The 19,530-nt window shown below is 40.1% G+C and overlaps 1 protein-coding gene across 1 annotated transcript in view; it reads left to right on the plus strand.

Moving 5' to 3' along the window:
- TENM2 (teneurin transmembrane protein 2) overlaps window positions 1-19,530 on the plus strand; it is a 1,359,342-nt gene that overhangs the window by 324,657 nt on the left and 1,015,155 nt on the right. Inside the window, exon 4 of the mRNA XM_065919048.1 lies at window positions 6,069-6,368. Coding sequence (XP_065775120.1) covers window positions 6,143-6,368 — 226 coding nt within the window. The 5' untranslated portion in view covers window positions 6,069-6,142. The remainder of the gene's footprint in view (window positions 1-6,068; window positions 6,369-19,530) is intronic.

Below are 19,530 nucleotides of genomic sequence, written 5' to 3' on the forward strand. Positions count from 1 at the left end.
CTTTGCCTATGAAGTAGACTTTATCTAATATTAACATAGTCACTCCTGTGTTCTTTTTGTTAATGTTAACCTTGTATCTCTTTTTTCTTCATTTTACTTTCAACATGCCTGCAATGTTGTATTTAAATTTACTTACTTGTTGACAATATGAAGTTGGGTTGTATTTTCTAGTTCATTCTGAAGATCTCTATTTTTTAATTTGTGTATTTAGACCACTTACATTTAATATAATTATTGTTATTTTAGGGCTTAATTATGCCATTTTACTCTTTGTTTTCTATTTGTGCTCTTGTTCTATTTTTCATTTTTCTCTTCTTCCTACTTTTCTGTGGTTTATTGAACATTTTTTTGAACTCCATGTTGATTCATTTTGAGTGCGTCCTTTGTATAGTCCTTTTAGCTGTTACATTATACCTACATATCTTATCACAGTTTACTGCTTTCATCACTTTACCAGTTATATTGTTTAAACCCTACTTCCCTTTATATTTTTTTACCCTTCTCATTTATAATATCATTTCTTAAATATGACCTCCACATATATTAAAACCACATCAGACAATTTTATAATTTTTACTTCAACCATTAAAAGTAATTTGGAAAACTCAAGGGAGTCTTTGTTCTTTATTAATATTTTTGCTAAGCATATATATCTTTTTTTCTTATTTTTTCTTTCATTATTTACAAGATTTTTTTTTCCCCTTCTGTTTTAGAGAAGTACTTCTTTCAACATTAATTCAGAATAAGTCTGCTGGTCATAATGTCTCTTAGTTTTCCTCCATCTGAGAATGTCATGTCTTCTCCTTCATTCTAGAAGGATATTTTCATTTGATCTAGATTTCTGGGTTGAAACTTCTTTTCTCTCAGCATTTGAAAAATGTTTTGCCATTTCCATCTTGCTTCCATGGTCTGAGAAAAAAATCTACTTTCATTCAAATTGCTTTCCCCTAAAAGTAAGGTATCGCTTTTCCTTACTGCCTTCTAGATTTTGTTCAGCTTCTTGAGTGTTTACAAATTTGGATGTATTCAGCTACTGTTTTAGCACTTTCTCTGCCCCTCTTTCATTTTCTTTTCCTCTGTGACTCTGATAACATAAGCATTAAGTCTTTTGTTCTCATTCTATTCATTTTTTCTTCTTTAGTTTGTTTTTTAACCAACTGTATAGAGTGGGTAATTTCCATTGTTCAGTTTTCAAGTTCCTTCATCCTTTCTTCTATCTCTTTATTCTTCTCTTGAGCCCATCTATTAATTTTATTTTTACTATTCTAATTTTCACTTCTAAAATTTCTATTGGAGTCTCCTTTGTATCTTCTATTTGTTTGCTGAGACCTCCTTTTTTTTTTTATTTGTTTAAAGTGTGCTTTAAATTGCTGTCAAAGCATTTTATGATGGCTGTTTTTAAATCTGTGTCAAATAATTCTAACATCTGTCTCTTCTCAACGTTGGTATCTATTGATTAAACCTTTTTCATTTAGTTTGAAAATTTTCTAGCTCTTGGTGGTATAGGTTTTGTTTTGTTTTCTGAACTATGGACTTTTGAGGTATTATGAGAGTCTGTGTCTTATCTAAACCTTCTATTGTAGCTGGTTTCCTCTGACACTGCTCTGTGAGATGAGGGATCCTGCCTCATCATTGTTACATTTGCTTAAGAGTCCAGGTTTCTCATTCAATCTTTGCTAGCACTTCAGGGCAGAGAGTTCCTTGTTCAGATCTGAGAGAGGAGGAGAGTTGGGAGTTCTGGTTCCCCACTAGACCTCCACTGATAGTTCCCTCGTGGTAGGGTTAGGAGTGAGGTAAAATTTTACTCCTCCCCACATGATGTCTGCTAGCACCAATAGCCAACAACAGTAGGCAGAAGGACACATTGCCACTGGGAAATGATGAAAGTCCTGGGTCTCCACTAGTCCTGCTCTATACCGCCCTAGCAGAGAAGAGTGGCACCTTACCACCCCCAGTGAGGGTGGAAGGCCAGGCTGGCAACCCTCTGAGGAGAAGGTGACCGCATTCCTTCCTGTAAGGCATGAAAGTCCTATCTGCCTTCTTAACCTTCTGTGAAACCACTGTTTGGGGTTGGGGTAGCTTGTTGCTTCCTCAGAAGCATGGAAATCTAGGCTCCACACTTGGCTTTTGCTGGTGAAGGTGGGCATGGGATCTACTGAATTTCCTATGCTATCTGGCTGCGGTGAGATGGTTAGCATCTCAATGTTTCCTCTCTTGTTAGGCTGCCCCCTTCAAAGTCCTTTGGCTAGAGGCAGCAGGATTTTGTTGGAATTTTTATCGTCTGAATCTATTGCTGTTTCTGGGTTGACAATATCTTTAGCTCCAAGAATGAAATATATAGGGCAAAAAGAAATTTCGGAAACTTACCACAGTTTTGTTCCTTGGGTCCTGAGGGCACTAGTAAGTCTGTCTTTTATTCCTACCTTTCAAATTCTTCCTAGTGTTATTTTATATATAATGTATAGGGTCTTCAGCTATACCTAGTGGGAAAAAAATTTGTAGAAGTACACTTATCCAATTGTTTTGAAAGCGGGAATTTCTAGACTGCCTGATTTTTCATAATAAGCTCAGGACCCAGGTTTTAATATAAATTGTGCTGGTTTGTCTCTTTTTTTATTGAAAATTAATTTTTAAATAACAAGCAAGCTAAATACAAAATGTCTAGAGTCCAACTGTCTGTATACTCTGCTCAGTTTTCTAGGAAATTAGTTTTCCCTGGCTAAAATTTGTCATTTTCTTACCTCATTTTATATAAATGTCTATCATTTATCTGGAGGTGACATTGCTGACAAACTGAACTATCAAGGGCATAAGCAAGAAAGAGAAATTTAGCAGGAAAAGATCACTAGGCAACCAAATTAGATGTCAAAATGTCCAAACATTAAATTTCTTGTACTTTATAAATAGGTAATAAGCCTTTAGGCTCCCACTTAGAGCATGATTTTTAAAAATATGTGTAAAATAAAATCGCATACATGCATACATAGAAAGTCAGCCCAATTTCCAAAGCATGATGCAAATTAGAGGAGATAGGATTTCATGAGTTAGGAACACTGAAAACATTAAAAAGTAAAAACTCACAGTGAAGCAGAGGAGAGAAAAATGATAAAATACATTCAGAACAGCCAACCCTTCTTCCCCTAGAACACTTAGAGCTCCTCAGTGTTAGTGCACACGATCTTATACACCCTTGTGTGGGTGCTCAGTTGGGTCAGACTTTTCGCAGCCTCGTAGACTGTAGCTGTGTATGGTTTTTCCAGTAATCATGTATGGATGTGCAAGTTGGACTATAAAGAAAGCTAAGCGCCAAAGAATTGATGCTTTTGAACTGTGGTGTTGGAGAAGACTCTTGAGAGAACCTTGGACTGCAAGGAGATCCAACCTGTCAATCCTAAGAGAAATCAGTCCTGAGTATTCTTTGAAAGGACTGATGCTGAAGCTGAAACTCCAGTACTTCGACCACCTGATGCAAAGAACTGACTCCTCTGAAAAGACACTGATGCTGGGAAAGATAGAAGGCAGGAGGAGAAGGGGACAACAGAGGATGAGATGGTTAAATGGCATCACTGACTCGATGGACAGGGAGGCCTGACATGCTGCAGTTCGTGGGGTTGCAAAGAGTCGGACACAACCGCGCAATTGAACTGAGCTGAGACTGTAGCCCGCCAGGCTCCTCTGCTCATGGAATTTTCCAGGCAAAAATACTAGAATGTGATGCCATTCCCTTCTCTAGGGGATCTTCCTCATGCAGGAATCAAACTTGCATCTTGTCTCCTGCATTGGCAGGCAGATTATTTTAGCATTAGTGCCACCTACATCCTTATAGTATAGTATAGTGAAGTCACTCAGTCATGTCCGACTCTTTGCGACCCCATGGACCGTAGCCTACCAGGCTCCTTGGTCCATGGGATTTTCCAGGCATGAATACTGGAGTGGGTTGCCATTTACTTCTCCAGACCTACATCCTTAATAGGCACTAAAAGTCTTCCTTTATCTGTATGTAGTTCAAGTATTGATATTTATAATTAGAAGTTTGAGTTTCAGGAATTCATATGATTATCTTTGTCTTATGCAAATTTGCAGCTTCTTAGCTAAGACGAAAAATTATTTTTAATCATTCAGAGGAGAAAAAAAAAAACGACTTCTTCAAGAGCCCTTACCATGTGTTAGGCAGCATATTGAGAGCTTTCCCATAGTGTCCCATCTAATTTTTATAAATACTCTAATCTGTAGATACTTATTTTCTGTTTTCAGTGGTTGAGAACCTGAATTTCACAAGGGCTTGGCTAGTCAGTGGTCATGATGAGATTGCTATCCAGCAAGACTACAATCGCCGTGCTTCTAACCGGCCTGTACTGTGGATTCTAAAATGTTAAGATCACATGTTGGATGTTAAAGGAGAAGTTTTTGGGCATCTAGAAATTGCACTAATGTTAAAACACTTGAATATTTTGTGCAGCCCCCAAAACTCCATGATGACACTGACCACCTTTGTTCTCTAAGCAAGTCCTGGAGTCTTGACTGGTGACTCTCAAAGATGCTTCTCAGTTTCCTAAGTTGGAGACTGTAGGTTCCAGGAAACTGAGAATTTAAGTTTTTTCGAAGTGACTGTGGCAACAGATCGACTCTGCTTGATGTTTACCACAGAAAGGCCCTCTTTTTCATTGCCAGTTGCCAAACAAAGCTATTCATGATTACAGGCAATGTTTGATACTGTACACAAATAGTCTTAATTCGGAGGGTTTCTGAGATCCAGAAGGACCTATTGGTATGAAGGGACAAGTAAGAGATAACTTGGCTTCTGCTGTCTTGGGACTGATGCCTTCTACATTGCTACACATTTAGGCTAGTCACTTGGTATACACAAGCATCCCATTGCAGTGTGGTAAATAACCAAAGACAAGCAGAGGGGCTCCAAACTATAGATCTGCTCCCCAAGTACATTCTGACATATTAAGGAGACAGTGAGCATCAGTAGCCTGGAGAAAAATCATTACACTGGCTCTGGGTTGTATTTGCCATTTTAATTAAATTTGTGTTTTTCCATTTTGTCCAGGCCCTGGCCCTGTGGTCTAGGCTATTTTGCATGGCTGATGAAATCAGTAAGAGCCTATCATTTGGAACTTGGAGGCATCTAAGCGTGTTGATCTTATTTGCTTGGCAGAAGGCTAGAGTTTTCTGAGTGATGTTTGTCTACATTTCTAGGTCCTGGGTGTCAAACTGTGGGGCTCCCTGGTTGCCAGATCGTATGCTGGAGAGGCTTCTTTCCATCAACTAACCTAATGCATTCAGCGCTCTTCCCCATTTTTCTTTTCCACAGTGGGTATCCCACCTGTGGAAAGGACACTAGGGTGGGCTTAGGTAGATGGCCATGTGGTTGTGCTCGTTGGACCTCTGTGAGCAAGATGTCCTGTTGGCAGGTGACTAGGGAAAAGACCAGGTGTGTCCAGGAATCAGATTTGCCAAGAAGATAAACCAGATAAGGAGTTTGCTGAAGGCTCATTAAGTAAATCCAAGGAAGACTGCATGCCAAGAATGCCTTATATTATTATTCTCCGTACCCAGCCAGGCAAATTTTATGTGGTCCAGTGTGACCTGGTACCATTAAAAGCATCATCAGCATATATTTTTGCCTTTTACATCTTTATTATATTTGTATTCATTTAATTTTGGTGTTTTTCCCCCAGTCCTTCAGCAGCGAAAACAGAAAGCAGTTAAAGTCAGATAAAATCAGTTTTACTCTGAACCACTTCATAGTAAGATCTTTCATTAGGGTGACAGACTTACCATGTCATCTTCACACATATAGAAAATAAAAATATGAATTATTTTGCTACTATTTTCCCCTAGAATCTATTAAGTTAAATAGCATGGGAATTAATTTACTGCATCGAGTGATTCTATTTAGGCTGATTGTTTAAGTATACATTAAGCGTTTGCAGAAGAGATGATGCAGCGCTGACCAAATTTGCCTTTGTGCGTTTTGATCTGAGTCAAAGCATGAATCAGAACTGAAGGCAGTAATTCTTAGAATCATAGTCTGAGTGTTTTTCCTGTGATGTTTCTAGGTGGCCACGTGACAAGTGCCCATACCGCGGCCTGACTTTTCAGAAAGCATCAGCCTTCTGCCAGACCTGAGATAATGGATGTCAAGGACCGGCGGCACCGCTCTCTGACCAGGGGACGGTGTGGCAAAGAGTGTCGCTACACGAGCTCCTCCCTGGACAGTGAAGACTGCCGCGTGCCCACACAGAAGTCCTACAGCTCCAGCGAGACCCTGAAGGCCTATGATCATGACAGCAGGATGCACTATGGCAACCGAGTGACAGACCTCGTTCACCGGGAGTCGGACGAGTTCCCAAGACAAGGTAGGTGGGGCTGCCCGCGCCGAGGGCCCGCGCTGTCTCACTTGCTTGCGCTGTTGCACATGGATGACTGAGGTTGGTGGGAACAGGGAGCAAAGCAGGTCTGCATTAACTCTCCATTCAAGTGTAGTTTAAGAGAACAATCTTCTTGTCAACCCATGTCAGATTCCTATGGGGACCACAGAAGGGCCTCTTCTGTCCTGGACACTTCAATCCTTTGACAGTTTGGATACTTTTGGAGACATGCCAGGGTAGGTTTTGATCAGATGTAACAGAAAGCAGACCCTTGGCTCCATGAGGGATATCCCTGTGACCATCATGGATTGCGGTCCCAAGGAACATGGAATTATCTGTGATTTTTAAACTATTCTCCTTGAAACTGAGACACAAGCCTCTAAGAGTTCAGATTTCTCCTGCTTCTCACATTGAGCTTCTCGGTTATATTCTCTTTGAACAAATCGTATAATGATAAAAACATATTTGAATCTCTCTCCACTCCCCTCCCATATAATAGTCTTTAATTTCTCTCTCCCCCTCAAAAAAATATGTGGTGTTAATTCTGAATTATACATGCTTTTAATGTTTTGAAGTATAGGTCAGTTCCAATTCCACTGGTATAATTCCCACAGCTGCTTTCACCTAAACATAATTTTCTTATACAGTTTTGATTTCTTTGGGGAGGAGAATGTTTTCATCCTAAGCACTAACAGTTGGCATTCTCTTCTTAGTCACCATCCATGGGAAATTTTGTTATCACTTGTGATGAGTTGCTGTAAATGCATGGACGCCTGGACTCAGGCACAGTGTGAGAGGCAGTGTGTCTAAGTTGACTGGCTGGCTCCAGGTCTTATGCTTCATGTACCAGCCTCGCCTTATATGTGATTTACATAAAGTGTTAGCAAAATTACCAGTGGACACGCAAAACTGCAGTGAATGCACCAGGAAGGGGTGCTCTGCAATGCCAAGGGTCAAGGTTCTACCTGCTGGTTTACTGCCTCATGTGTTAATATGGATTCTATAGTTCTTGTTCTCTGTCCCTGACAGTAAATGTTGCAACTAATTTAATTCTTCAGTAGATACCCTAGCTTGTGTCTTATCCCTTTCAGGTCACTATAACAAAATACTGTGAACTGGTAGCTTATAAATAGCAGAAATTTAGTTTGGCACAGTTCTGGAAGCAGGGAAGGTCACGGTCAAGTCCTAGCAGAGTTGAGTCCTGCTGAGAGTACTGGCCCATAGAGAGCCATCTTGTCCCATGTCCTCATACAGCTGCAAAAGGCAAGGGAACTCTCTGGGGCCTCTTTTATAAGGGCAGCAAACCCCCTTATGAGGGTTCCACCCTTGTCATTCATTTACCTCCCAAAAGCCCCACCTCCAAATACCATTGAGGGTTAGGTTTCATATACAAATTTTGGAGAGTCACAAACATTCAGTCTATAGAAGCTTCAAATTCCATCCCTGGTTTCTTAATTTCCTTAGCTTAGCTTGCTTAGTCTTTTGTTTATTTCTTAGAAAACACTACCTATTTGTAATATATATGTATATCTCCTTTAATCCAGTGATTGTTCTAAAAAAATCATGTTCTCAAGTGCTCCTCCATTAGTCTAGCTTCACCTTTTATATTTAATAAAACATTCCACAAAATTAGTGGAGAAACAGTTAAAATTTTATCTCTACTGCCTTTGTAGACCCTTGCAGAATGCACTTGTTATTTAATCTTCACTCTTATTTTCTGAGTTAACTGCATGTAAATGAAACACATTGCAAACAAGGGGAGAAGGGTTGCTTGAAAATTGCTCTGTATCAGATGTCTTTGATCTGTGAGTAACGTCAACAAGTGTTTTACTTTGTTAAGTTCTCACTGGACCCCAAAGTGCATGTAGTGGAAATTAGAAAGGAAAAAAAAACAAAACAAAAACGAGGACTCACAGCTTAATTAAGGGAAGGCTTAACTATCCAATTTGATAAATGAGGATACCTGCCTGTTGCTTCCAGGGGTGTCTCTCATACAAGACTGAGATATTTTGAAAGGCGATGCACATTCAACAAGGTTGACGGCCTTTCATTTTCTGTTGTGTTTTCTGTTTCCTTTATGATATTATTGCGTATGTTTTTGTTTCTCATGATTCTGGGCTAAAATGTGGCCTCTCCTTCCTAAGTCTCATTAAAGGTGCATCCTGGCTTCTGATCATTGTGCACTGAGCTGAAGATCCTAGATTATTGTTGAACTGTGGATTTGCCTGTCACCTTTTCCCTTATTAATATTTACATAAAATGAAACCAAGTGCCTGGGATTTTATTTTCAAATATACCTTTATTCTTCCTGTTTAATCTTGTTCCTCTCCATTGATAATAATGAAAGTCGCTTGGCCATATCAAACCCTTCGCTTTGCAATTAACAATTCACACATGCCTTGTGTTGTTATTGAGCCCATATTTGTTTGTGTAATGTGTTTGCATGAATTAAAAACTGTGCAGGCCAAAAGTAGAAATGAAAAGGCATTGGAAGTGTTTGCATATGCAAGTGCAATTCCTTCTGAAGACATCTATGAATTTATGCATGAAAATGTAGTCAGTCTGAGTGGATCTACTTTGATGGGTTCTAAAATTGAACTCTGCAGGAAGTAAATAAGCACATATTTAAGGAGAGGAGGAACAGGAGATACAATCTGGCAAGCAGCATTTTCAGTGTGAAACTTAGCCACTCCAGAGAGGGTTAAAACAAATTTTACTCTCAGTAATAACAATAATTTTTTTTAAAATGTCACACATTTCCCATTTTATTTTTTTATTCATGAAATCAAAGAGGAGGATCATCTCAGCACTTATTAGCCTAGAGGTACATTAGCAAGGATCAGAGCAGGATCATCTCCTACGGTATTCTTATTTAAAACCCAAGACAGCGATCATAAAACAAACACGCTTCTCACTTGCAAGCAAGTTTGGCAAACACAGTCGGATGACTCTCCAGATGCTCAGAGGGGAAAAGACTTGCCAGCTAGTAGAAGTGATTAGGAGCTGGGGTCAGACCTTGTCCGGTTTCCCCAGCTGGCCAGCAGCAAGCATCAAATGTGAGAACCTGCCAGGTCCCAGCAGGAAAGATGGGCCACAAGTTCCCCTGAGAAGCTTATGGAAATGCCCGTCAAAGTAAAACTCCTTTGCTTGCTTTCAACACAGAATCCTCCGCCTGCCTCCTTCTCCTGTGGGTCTCTCCTAAGAAGAGACAATGCAAATTACCTGTCTGGCCTCTATTATGTTGGATTCTCCTGGTGTGAAGGGAGAAAATGACTGACCTTAGGTCTGTGGCCACTGGAGTAATTAGTAATTAGTAAATGACTAATCCTGCACTAAATAGCATCCTAGTGGTCTGAAAGTTAATGCATCTGACAAAAGTGACCAGTGGTCTGATCCCTGGGCAAACCCAGTCTCAGCCTGATCTGTGAAATAGATGCCACTTTGAATAATACAGGTCAGCCAAGTTCTCAGCCAGGTTGTATCAACTTGTCGTTTCGGACCCTGAAGTTAGGGTGTAGAGCAGTGTGATACACAAGACATCCTCCGGGGGCTTAAGAGCCTCAAGTTAGGTGTGAACTCTGCTTTTGCATATTTATGTGCTTCTGAATCTGGTCTAAAACTGTGCTTCACCTGGATTATTATACAGTCTTCAGATATATTGAATAGCAACAACAATAATCACCAGAGTAATGGCTAACAGGCATGGAGATTTTCTTCATCAGGTGCCCGTTTAGGCATTTTACTTGGAGTAGCTCAGTTAATATTCACAGTAAATGTTGTAAAGTAGATACTATTATTAGCCCATTTTTTTTCTGGATTAGGAAAGCAAGGCATGGTAAGGTTAAAGAAATCATCCAAGGTCACAAACATAGGAAGAACTAGAGACAAGTTTCCCATACAGGAAGCTGGATTCAAGAGCTATGTTTAAACCAATGCATTTGAGTACTTCTCAAATAAATAAGTAAACCAATGAAAACCAGACATTCAGCCTCAGTCAAAGGCTGTGAAATTCAATGTATAAACCTTTTAGGTGTCAGCACACCTATAAGGCTTTCTCAGTATAGGAACTATAATCAGCTAAGGTTGATGAAACTAGAATGAGCTCCACCACCAGCAGCACTGCTGATCTAGATTCCTGTTCTTGCCCACTCCCCTCCATGTGCACAACTGTCCCAGACTCCTTGGAAACCTTCCTTCCCACAAGACCTTTCCATCACCCACTCCTGTAGGAAACAGTTTCCAGGGTCAATATGTGTGCCAGGCTAGTCAGCACCAATTCTTTGCCCTCCCTGAGGTCATCACTTTTATGCACCACCTCTCATTCTGGAACACTAACCAAGCAAGGGGTCCCTCTCTAAATACTTTTTCTTAGGTGAGCAGTTTCTGGGCTATAGTCAAGGCCCAGTGTACCAGAGAGTTCCACCAGGCTGCTCATCCCTCCTGCTCCAGTTAGTAATGCAAGCCTCTTGAGAGGGTGCCGAGGTTAAATTCTTTCTGTGTACCTCACACTGTCTGTTTGGGTCAAGGTTGAAGAAAGAATTGGGGGAAGATTGGAGTTTTGAAAGATTGCTTGTATCACTTCTCTCCATCAGATCTAGCAGAGAAATAACTTGACTAACCCTGTAAAAATACATCAACACATAACACATATGCATTTGAGACTAGGTTTGATTTTGGCATGCCATAAACCAGTTTTCACTCTTGTGGTCTTTAAAATAATTTGGGCAGTACATTTTTGCTCTGTGTAATTTGGCATAGCATAACTTTAACGTGTGCTAATGATCTGAAAACTCACGAACCAGTAAACTCAAGTGGTTACCTATATCAATTAATGTATATTATAATTATTGAAGTACATTGGACACGTATGAGCATTTCTGTTTATACCATTGTCTTAATATAGTTACTTATCCACTGTACCCAAAGCACCATTTAGGTTCTATTTTGAAAACCCTAGCCTTTTAATTTACCTGTAATGATAAACTTTTACATTTTAGGGACGTTGAAAAGTTTGGTTGATAAATATCTAGAAGACTTGACCAGTAGCTTTAGGAGATTGCATTCCAATTATTCTTCTACCCCTAGGCAGGACTTCTTTTCATACCTCAACTGAGAATAATATTTTATCAATACTTCTTACTGTTTGGTTATGTTGTTGCTTTAAAAAAAAAACTTGAAAAAAAGAGAATTTATAACACTTCAGTGGATAATAATCTGTTATCTTCTTGCTGGCTAACTCAAATGCTTGTTGCTTCATCTGAAAGGCATAGGGGAGAGTAGTTGCAGACCCAGAGTTAAACTGTGTCTAAATCTCAGTATCGATGTCTTTGAGCAGTGTGACCTTGATCACATTAGAGAATGTAGACTGTCCAAGTCTTATTTTCTGTACTTTTAAACGTTTCCACCAATATAATTATCAGGACCCGTTCTTATGATGATGCATGTATCATGCTGTGGATGTTATCTTTCTGTTAATAAGTGCTGAATACATGCTAACAGTTATAATTACTATCATTTTAATCTTATAGCAAGCAAAAGTAGTGATCGTCCTCTTTCTAACCTTACAATATTGTATGCAACACAAATATCCCTTTCCCCTTGCTTAGGTTTGTTTCCTGTGACTTGCAATAGTTCTGGCTCCTCGAAGCAAGAAATTCTGTTCCAGCTGCTGGACTCCCCACACACCATACCTTTTGCTCCTGAAGATGAGCATAACTCATAGATTATTTCCCTATTTTTAGAAAGGAATGAAAGATACCATCTCACAAATGTCAGCTAATGCCAACATGCTGTAGAGTTGCTAGTCAGACTGTTTTACAAGTAAAGAAAAGAACAGAAAAATGCTCAAAAGTAGTGGCATTGGATGCAATGTTTTAACAGATGTGGCTTTTATAGCATAAAATTGGCATGTAAATCTGAGGAACAGGTTTAAATTACAAGATTTTATACATATAAACTCTGGATGAAAATGAATTCATTCTCATCATGCTACATGTAATACTTTGAAGTCGCTGTCACTTAGAGAGTTGCGCTTTTCTGGAATTTCATTGTTGATATTCTCGGCCCTTCTAAGATTACAATCTTCCTGTCTCCCAATTGTTATTCTTTCAGCAATTACCTATTGTCAATTTTGCCTTCAACTTCAGATCTAACTTTCTTTGAATTGTTTTCCTTTTTCTGCTTTTATTTCCCCCCATGGTATTTCTCCATTTCAGCTGTGATGTCTCCTCTCTCTTCTCCACGGCATCTCCTTTAAAACAGCCTTGTTTGTATAATGTCAGCGTTCACAGCTTCTCTTTCTCAAGACTCATTCAATTACAAGTAAAAACAGGAAAATATCCCAACTGAAATTAACTTATGCAAAAATCAGATGCTTTGTCTTACATCACTGGAGAATCCAGAAGTATATATGGCCTCATACTTATCATATCTTGTGCCTCCTTCTCTTTACTTGGCTTTACGCTGGAGAGAGATATGTTTAAAGATGTCTGTTGTTAACCCCACTCTCAGATTTCTTCCCTGGGCAGCACCATTGGAAGCAGTCTTCGGCAATCATCAGCAGAACATTCCTAAGGAAGGTTTAGGTGGGCCTGGCATGGGACACATGCTCATGCCTCTGTCACTCTACTCTCAGTTGGCCGTGTCTTGGGCTTAGGCTATCCTGTACCTGGAGGTGGCTTATGGTGAGTACCTCCTAGGCCTGATGGCATTAATACTGTATAGCAAATAAATGTCCTGATATCAAACCATAGGTAAGAAATATCACCATGTCCCCAATACTAGCAGCTCTCAAGTATGAAACACATGTGGTCTTTCCAAGCTCCATTTCTGCTTTTCCAATTGCCTTTGGAATATTTTTCTTAAAAAATCATGTGTCAAACGTAATTGTCTTTTCCTCAATATCTGTTTCCTCCCCACCACACCCTCCCACCAAAACCTCAGTTTGGGGGAATGGTATCCCAACATGTGCCTCTTAGTAGAGTCTTGTAAGATTCTTTTTTTCTTGCTAGTCTATATTGATCTTCGCTATATCGTGACCATTATCCCTCTTAATTTTATTTTAGTCCCAAGCTTCCTAACCCATGGGAAGCTTCCAACATTGCAATATTGTCCCTCTGCTTCACCATTTAAGTTGCCTTTTTCCCTTAGTCGTTCCCCTAACATTTTTTTTTCTTTTGTATAATGGATAGTCTGGCGTTTCTAAAACACTGCCTTATTTTTAAGGAGTAGCCATGAGGCAACTGTATTAAGTTATGGTGCTCAACAATGAATAAGGCAAAATGACCACTAAGCTCACAAAACTTCACAATCCTAAAGAGGAAAAATATAACAAACATAAAACTAGATTTAGTCTGATAAACACAGAAAATGGAAAATATTATATGGCTCTGGGGAGGTATCTCACCCAGAATTGTGCATCAGGCATCTCAGAAATTGTGACACTCTTGAAGGATGAGGAGGAGTTAGGTGATCTAAGAGGCAAGAAAGAGTATTCAGGCGAAAGATATAACATATCCAAATATCTGGATGTGACAAAGATGAGTTGTTCTAAGGATATAAAAGAAGTTCGGTTTAGTTGAATGTGGCGTGGGGACATATGAGATGGAGTGGAAGGGAGAAACTGGTTCCTGAAGGCATTTCAGAGAAATTATGCTTGGTTCAGTTGATGGAGTATGTTACAGGGAGACAAGACGATCAGTGAGGTGGGGTAGGAGGCTGTGTTTTGTTTAAGCGAGGGAGCCTCGTGCCCTAAACTGGGATAACAGAGATGATCTGAGAAATGTTGTTGAGGAACAGAGATGGTTGACTTTAAGGACCCTATACAAGTGGGAGACAGGCATACTAATCTGGTTCTCTTGGGCATTGACTATTGTGTTCTCCTGCAAAGAGAATATTGCCTTCCTGATGCCAAGATCACTTTAAGAATCAAAAAAGATCATTGTTTGTAAATAACCCCTTAAAGTGGAAATCCCTAAAATTTTACTTCAAGTTTTCCTACAATAGCAACATAAGTCAGCATATAAAAATATGGTATTATAAAAATTTGAATGTTTTTCTCAGTCTTATTAGGTTTGTCTATGCAAAGAATGGCACCAACACCAGAGTATCTCATATGGGTCCAGGGCAAAGAAAACATAGGAAAAGATTTATGTGTTGTCTGCTGCCCCTCTGTGTGACCATAACACATTGCTCATTTTCTCTTATTGGCTAAATAAATCATGAACTCATACCAGATTTGAGCACATGCCTGAGTGTATATTTTATTTCTGCCAATTGGAAACTTGACTAGCAAAAGCAAGAGGATGTTGAGAATATGAAATCAATATTTCCTGGCAACTCGTGGGACAAGCAAGGTCAGGGAAGGAAGTAGAGTCAAGAACATCACTAAAGTTTCTGGATATGGCAGCTGACTGCATGTTCCTGCTTATCACTGAGGATGGGCCGTTTGTAAGTTCAGATAGGATGTATAACGCAGACCTTTTGAGTTTGAGGTGCCCTCAGGCCACACTCATGTCAATGTCTAATAGACAGTTGAATGTACAACTCTGAAATTCTGCTGAGACATTTGAGCTGGATAGAGATTGAGGAGATGCCAGCTAAATAATTTTATGGGACTTGGTGTGATCCAGCCTAAAAACTGCTATAGAAGAGCTGTTTGTGAAGAAATTAAGTGGTCATTCTAATTAGTTTTGCTAATTGTCACTGGGAATGCTTTGGGCTTACCTGGTGGCTCAGATGGTATAGAATCTGCCTGCAATGTGGGAGACCTGTGTTCCATCTCTGGGTTGGGAAGATCCCCTGGAGAAGGGAATGGCTACCTACTCCAGTATTGCCTAGATAATTCCATGGACAGAGGAGCCTGGCAGGCTGCAGTCCACAGGGTCTCAAAGAGTCTGACACGACTGAGTGACTTTCACTTTCACTTTGGTGTGATCAACCAAGAAAAAATGTACAAGGAGCAGAAATAGTGGGCTCACATGAGAACACAGGTAATCAATCAATAGACAGGAAGAAGATCCTGCAAAGAGAATGGAAACAAACAAAGGAAAAAAAAAGACTTATTCCTTTAGATACTCTACTGAGTCCATCTAAACTTGACTTAGCATTCCTTCCAGGTAAAAATAAATAAAACAACACCTGTTATATTTCCCATGCCACCACAATGACTTGGCTTCCATTTTACTCCCTAGATCACAGGTCACAGAGTCAGTGCACACAGCCCATGCTTGGCTCCTGTGTTTTCTTTGGTCTACAGATTGGATTAGACATTTGAAGGGTGTGCCCACAGCCATTGCATTCAGGTTCCCATTTGCCACATGTGCCATGACTGCTTTTTGTCTTAACACCTGTCCTTCTCTGTAGTCTCTTAGGTTACATGCCAGGGCCCTGAAGGGTGTTGCCATTACAAAAACAACCAGAACTTTCCTGTGTCCATTCCTTCCTTGTAGACTATCTACCTGCCTATTGCAGGTTTATTCATCCCACAAGGCCTAAACTTCGGATCCCCTCTATGAAGAAAGCTCAGCCTGCTGATTTCCACGGGCCCTCCATGGCTGTTCTTGTTGTCGTTACCTCTTAATGAGTGACTCAGAAACCTTGGCACACGGAAGTTAGGACTCCCACAAATAAGGAGATAAACTGTTGCAAAAACCAGTACTCGAGAAACCAAGCACCACACTCAGAGAGTGGGAGAACTCAAGTGTATCACGCCGGCGGGCCCAGAGGAGTTAACACTCCAAGCTCTGAGCCTGAACACAGGGGTTGCAGAGTTTTTATAAACAGACTATAGTGGACAACACTAGCTGCTGATAGCCTGGTTTAAACCAAGGGGTTTCACATGCCCGGGAACAGCAGTCAAAATGGGGAGGGGAATGCCTGACCTTTACAGGGACAGGCATAAGATTAAGCAGGTTTGCAGGAGCTGGGCAATTGCAAAGATCAGGACAAGGGTGAGTGAGATAAGCTTCAGCTCCTACTATTGTAAGTCCTTACTTTCTGAGACTATGTGACCTATATGATCCAGACTTTGCAAAGAGCAAGCGGAGTTAAAGAGGCAGAAGGAGCAGGAGGTTATGTAAAATTTTAACTTTTCTTCTTCAAAACAAAGTGCAGTTTTCTGACTCACGGAGGCAGTGACAAGAAAATTTATTTCCATTAGTGGTTTGTTTCCTGTTCTAATGAGAAGAATTTAAAGCACCATGACTCACAGAAGGAATCTGCTTAGAAATCTGGGTTGTGTATCTCTGGCATGGCAATATCAAATCTCATGTTGTGAAATGCCAACTTGCAAGAGTTTTCTGCAACACACTTTGACACGCCTATGTTGAAATTCACTACCATTTGCTTTTTCTGCGCATTGGCAATCCAGTGACAGTATTGGCTTTTCCAGGCTGGTGCTACATACTGCAGTCCTGTCTCTTTAAGGACCTACTATGTCATATGTGTAGGGAGCCTTTGGTGCACTGTACTTGGTGGCAGGATATAATTCAGACCAGAAGCTTTAGAAAAACGTCACTGTGAGAGGTGGGGTAATTGCCTATGCCTGTCTCAGGATACTTTGCCCTCTGAGTTCAGAAGGGGTGCTGGCTCACCCACTCATGAATCATCATGCCGATATCATCAAAGGAGACACTCCATTTTCAGTGTCATGTTTTAGGTTTATAATTTAATTTTCAGCTCTGGCAATTCCAGAAGCATCTCTAGGGACATATGAAGGGGAAGGGGCTGGTGTCTGGCCACCGTGAATTCACATTCATTTCTTAATTGGCACATATATTTCACAAGCCCTCTCATTTTACTGCAGCTGGATTCCATCATAGCACCAAGTTATTCAAAATTCCTTCCACACTGACTGCTTTCCTTTCCACTCAACCTCAAGTCAGATCTACTTTAGTAATAAATGTCTGCTGGGAGCCATCAGTACAAATACTGAGTGTGCACAAAGATATTAAAAATAAGTGCAACACAGACTTATTTAATAATGTCCAATAGCCTTTTATAATAATTGGAATATTTTACCGAAGTTACCATGAGAATTATCTTTAACACATTTTCTCTAGGATGGGAAGATCTTTCTGGGGAAAAAAAAAAAAAACCTACACAGAGAAAAGTCAGAGGGACTCTGTTATATTCTTAGCTGGACCTGTTATTCTCCTCCTTTTTCCAGAGCTTTTTCTTTGGCCAGAACCACCAAATGTGAAGCTTCTCTTTGTTCACCCTGATTTCTGAATAGTAGGCATCGGGCAGTCACTGTCCCAGTGGGATGTGTTTTATTTTAAAAATAGTTTGAAGTGCTTCCTTTTCAATTCCCCCTCGTCCATGGCCACCTTGACTATATAATAGGTGCTTCTCAGTCTGTCCTTGTACAGTTCAGGTCCACTCCACATATGGGGAACTAAAGCAGTCAATTTATTTGCAGCTCTGTGAACCAAAATGTTGAATTTATTTAGAGAGTAATTCCAGTGGATTAAATTTGTTTCTATGGATCTATTTGCTGTAGCTGGAACATTGACAGAGAGAGGACTATTACTTTAATGTTCTCAAAAAAAAAAAAATAGAAACAGTCAACTGCAAGGTAAATATCCATAGCTCCCAAAAATCCCTCTCAAAATGACTGCAAATGCAGGGGACACTATTGACTTTAAAAAGGTTCCCAACCACCTGGCAGCCTCAGGATCAAATGTTCCTTAGTTCACAGTGGCAATGCAGTGAATGCTCACAGACTAACCCCCATCTCTACCCGTTGCAAAAGCCCAGCCTGGAGGTGACCCAGTTAACACTTTGGCTTCACAAGCCCAGAGATTGAACAGCAGGGAGGCTCCAGCAGAGTGCGGAAATGTCCTAGCTGAGCAGGAAGGAAGCAGCAAGTGGGGCCACCCCCTCATGTCATTTCTGTCTCTGGATCAGTGGTCACTCATTAGCCTCTTCTGGGGAGTTTTGAAAAGTCCCCACACCCAAGCCAGTTCAATCAAAATCTCTGGCAGGGGAGCAGGGGAGAGACGCAGGTTTGGATCTAGGCATCAGTATTTTTAAAACGGTACTTTTACATAAATGAAACATCTCAAAGGGTTGAGTGCAACAAGGACACACTGCAGAAAGTAACAGTTTCTTTGATAACTGATAGCATTCTAAGCTTACAGGGCCTAGTACTCAGCACAGTGACTTGAAATCTCACTTTTCATGCAGAAGCCCGTAATTCCAGTTCCTTCCTAATTCTTAGAGGGCTTTGATTCATAAATACTGTACAGCCAGGAGCACATTACATCATGTTTCCAAATCAAATCAGTAATGAGCAGCTATTTGATGATGTCTTACTTATCATAGGTTCTGTGATGTCAGGGTCTCCCTGTTCCAAGTCACAAGAACTAAGGGGACTGAATTCCTCCAGAACTCCTGCTTCCCATTGTATATTCTGTTAAGCATTAAACACAGGTTTAATTTGAGCACCTGCCTTGAAATGTAGCACATAGTCAATTAATTGTGTCCATTGATCTACCATCTTCAATGCCAAAGCCGTCATGATGAATTGAAGAAAGACAGGCAGGTTACATGTATGGTGAAAGGTGAAGCCAGTGAGGAAGAGTAATGTTAACAGTGGGTTCCTACCTGCTTTTTGATTTGAATATTTATTAAGCCTGAGAACAGTTCAAGTAAGGTTGAAAGTCTGACACTCACAGGGAAGGTAAGATCATGGAACCAAGCAGGCTGGGTTTTCACCTGTGTATCATGGTGGGGATTGTCCTGATTTGGATTATTTATGTCCAGGCCACGCCTCTCGGCCCTAACGATTTGGTGCCTTTGGGTATTCAGGGCTAGTGTTGTTAGATCTTTCAGCTTTTCAAGAAAATTGAGAAATGTGGATTTCATTTTCATAAAATACTCAGATTTTATTTATTATTTTTTTGGTGATTCACATTACTTCTTTTTTTAATTTTATTGGAGTATAGTTGATTTACAATGTTGTGTTAGTTTCAGGTATATACCAAAGTGATTCAGTTCTATATTTATTCATTCTTTTTATCAAATTCTTTTTCCATATAAGTTATTACAAAATATTGAGTAGAGTTCCCTATGCTATACAGTAGATCCGTGTTGGTTATCTATTTTATGTATAGTAGTTCAGTTCAGTTCAGTCGCTCTGTCATGTCAG

The sequence above is a fragment of the Muntiacus reevesi genome, chromosome 1 (assembly GCF_963930625.1).
Source record: "Muntiacus reevesi chromosome 1, mMunRee1.1, whole genome shotgun sequence".
NCBI lineage: Eukaryota > Metazoa > Chordata > Mammalia > Artiodactyla > Cervidae > Muntiacus > Muntiacus reevesi.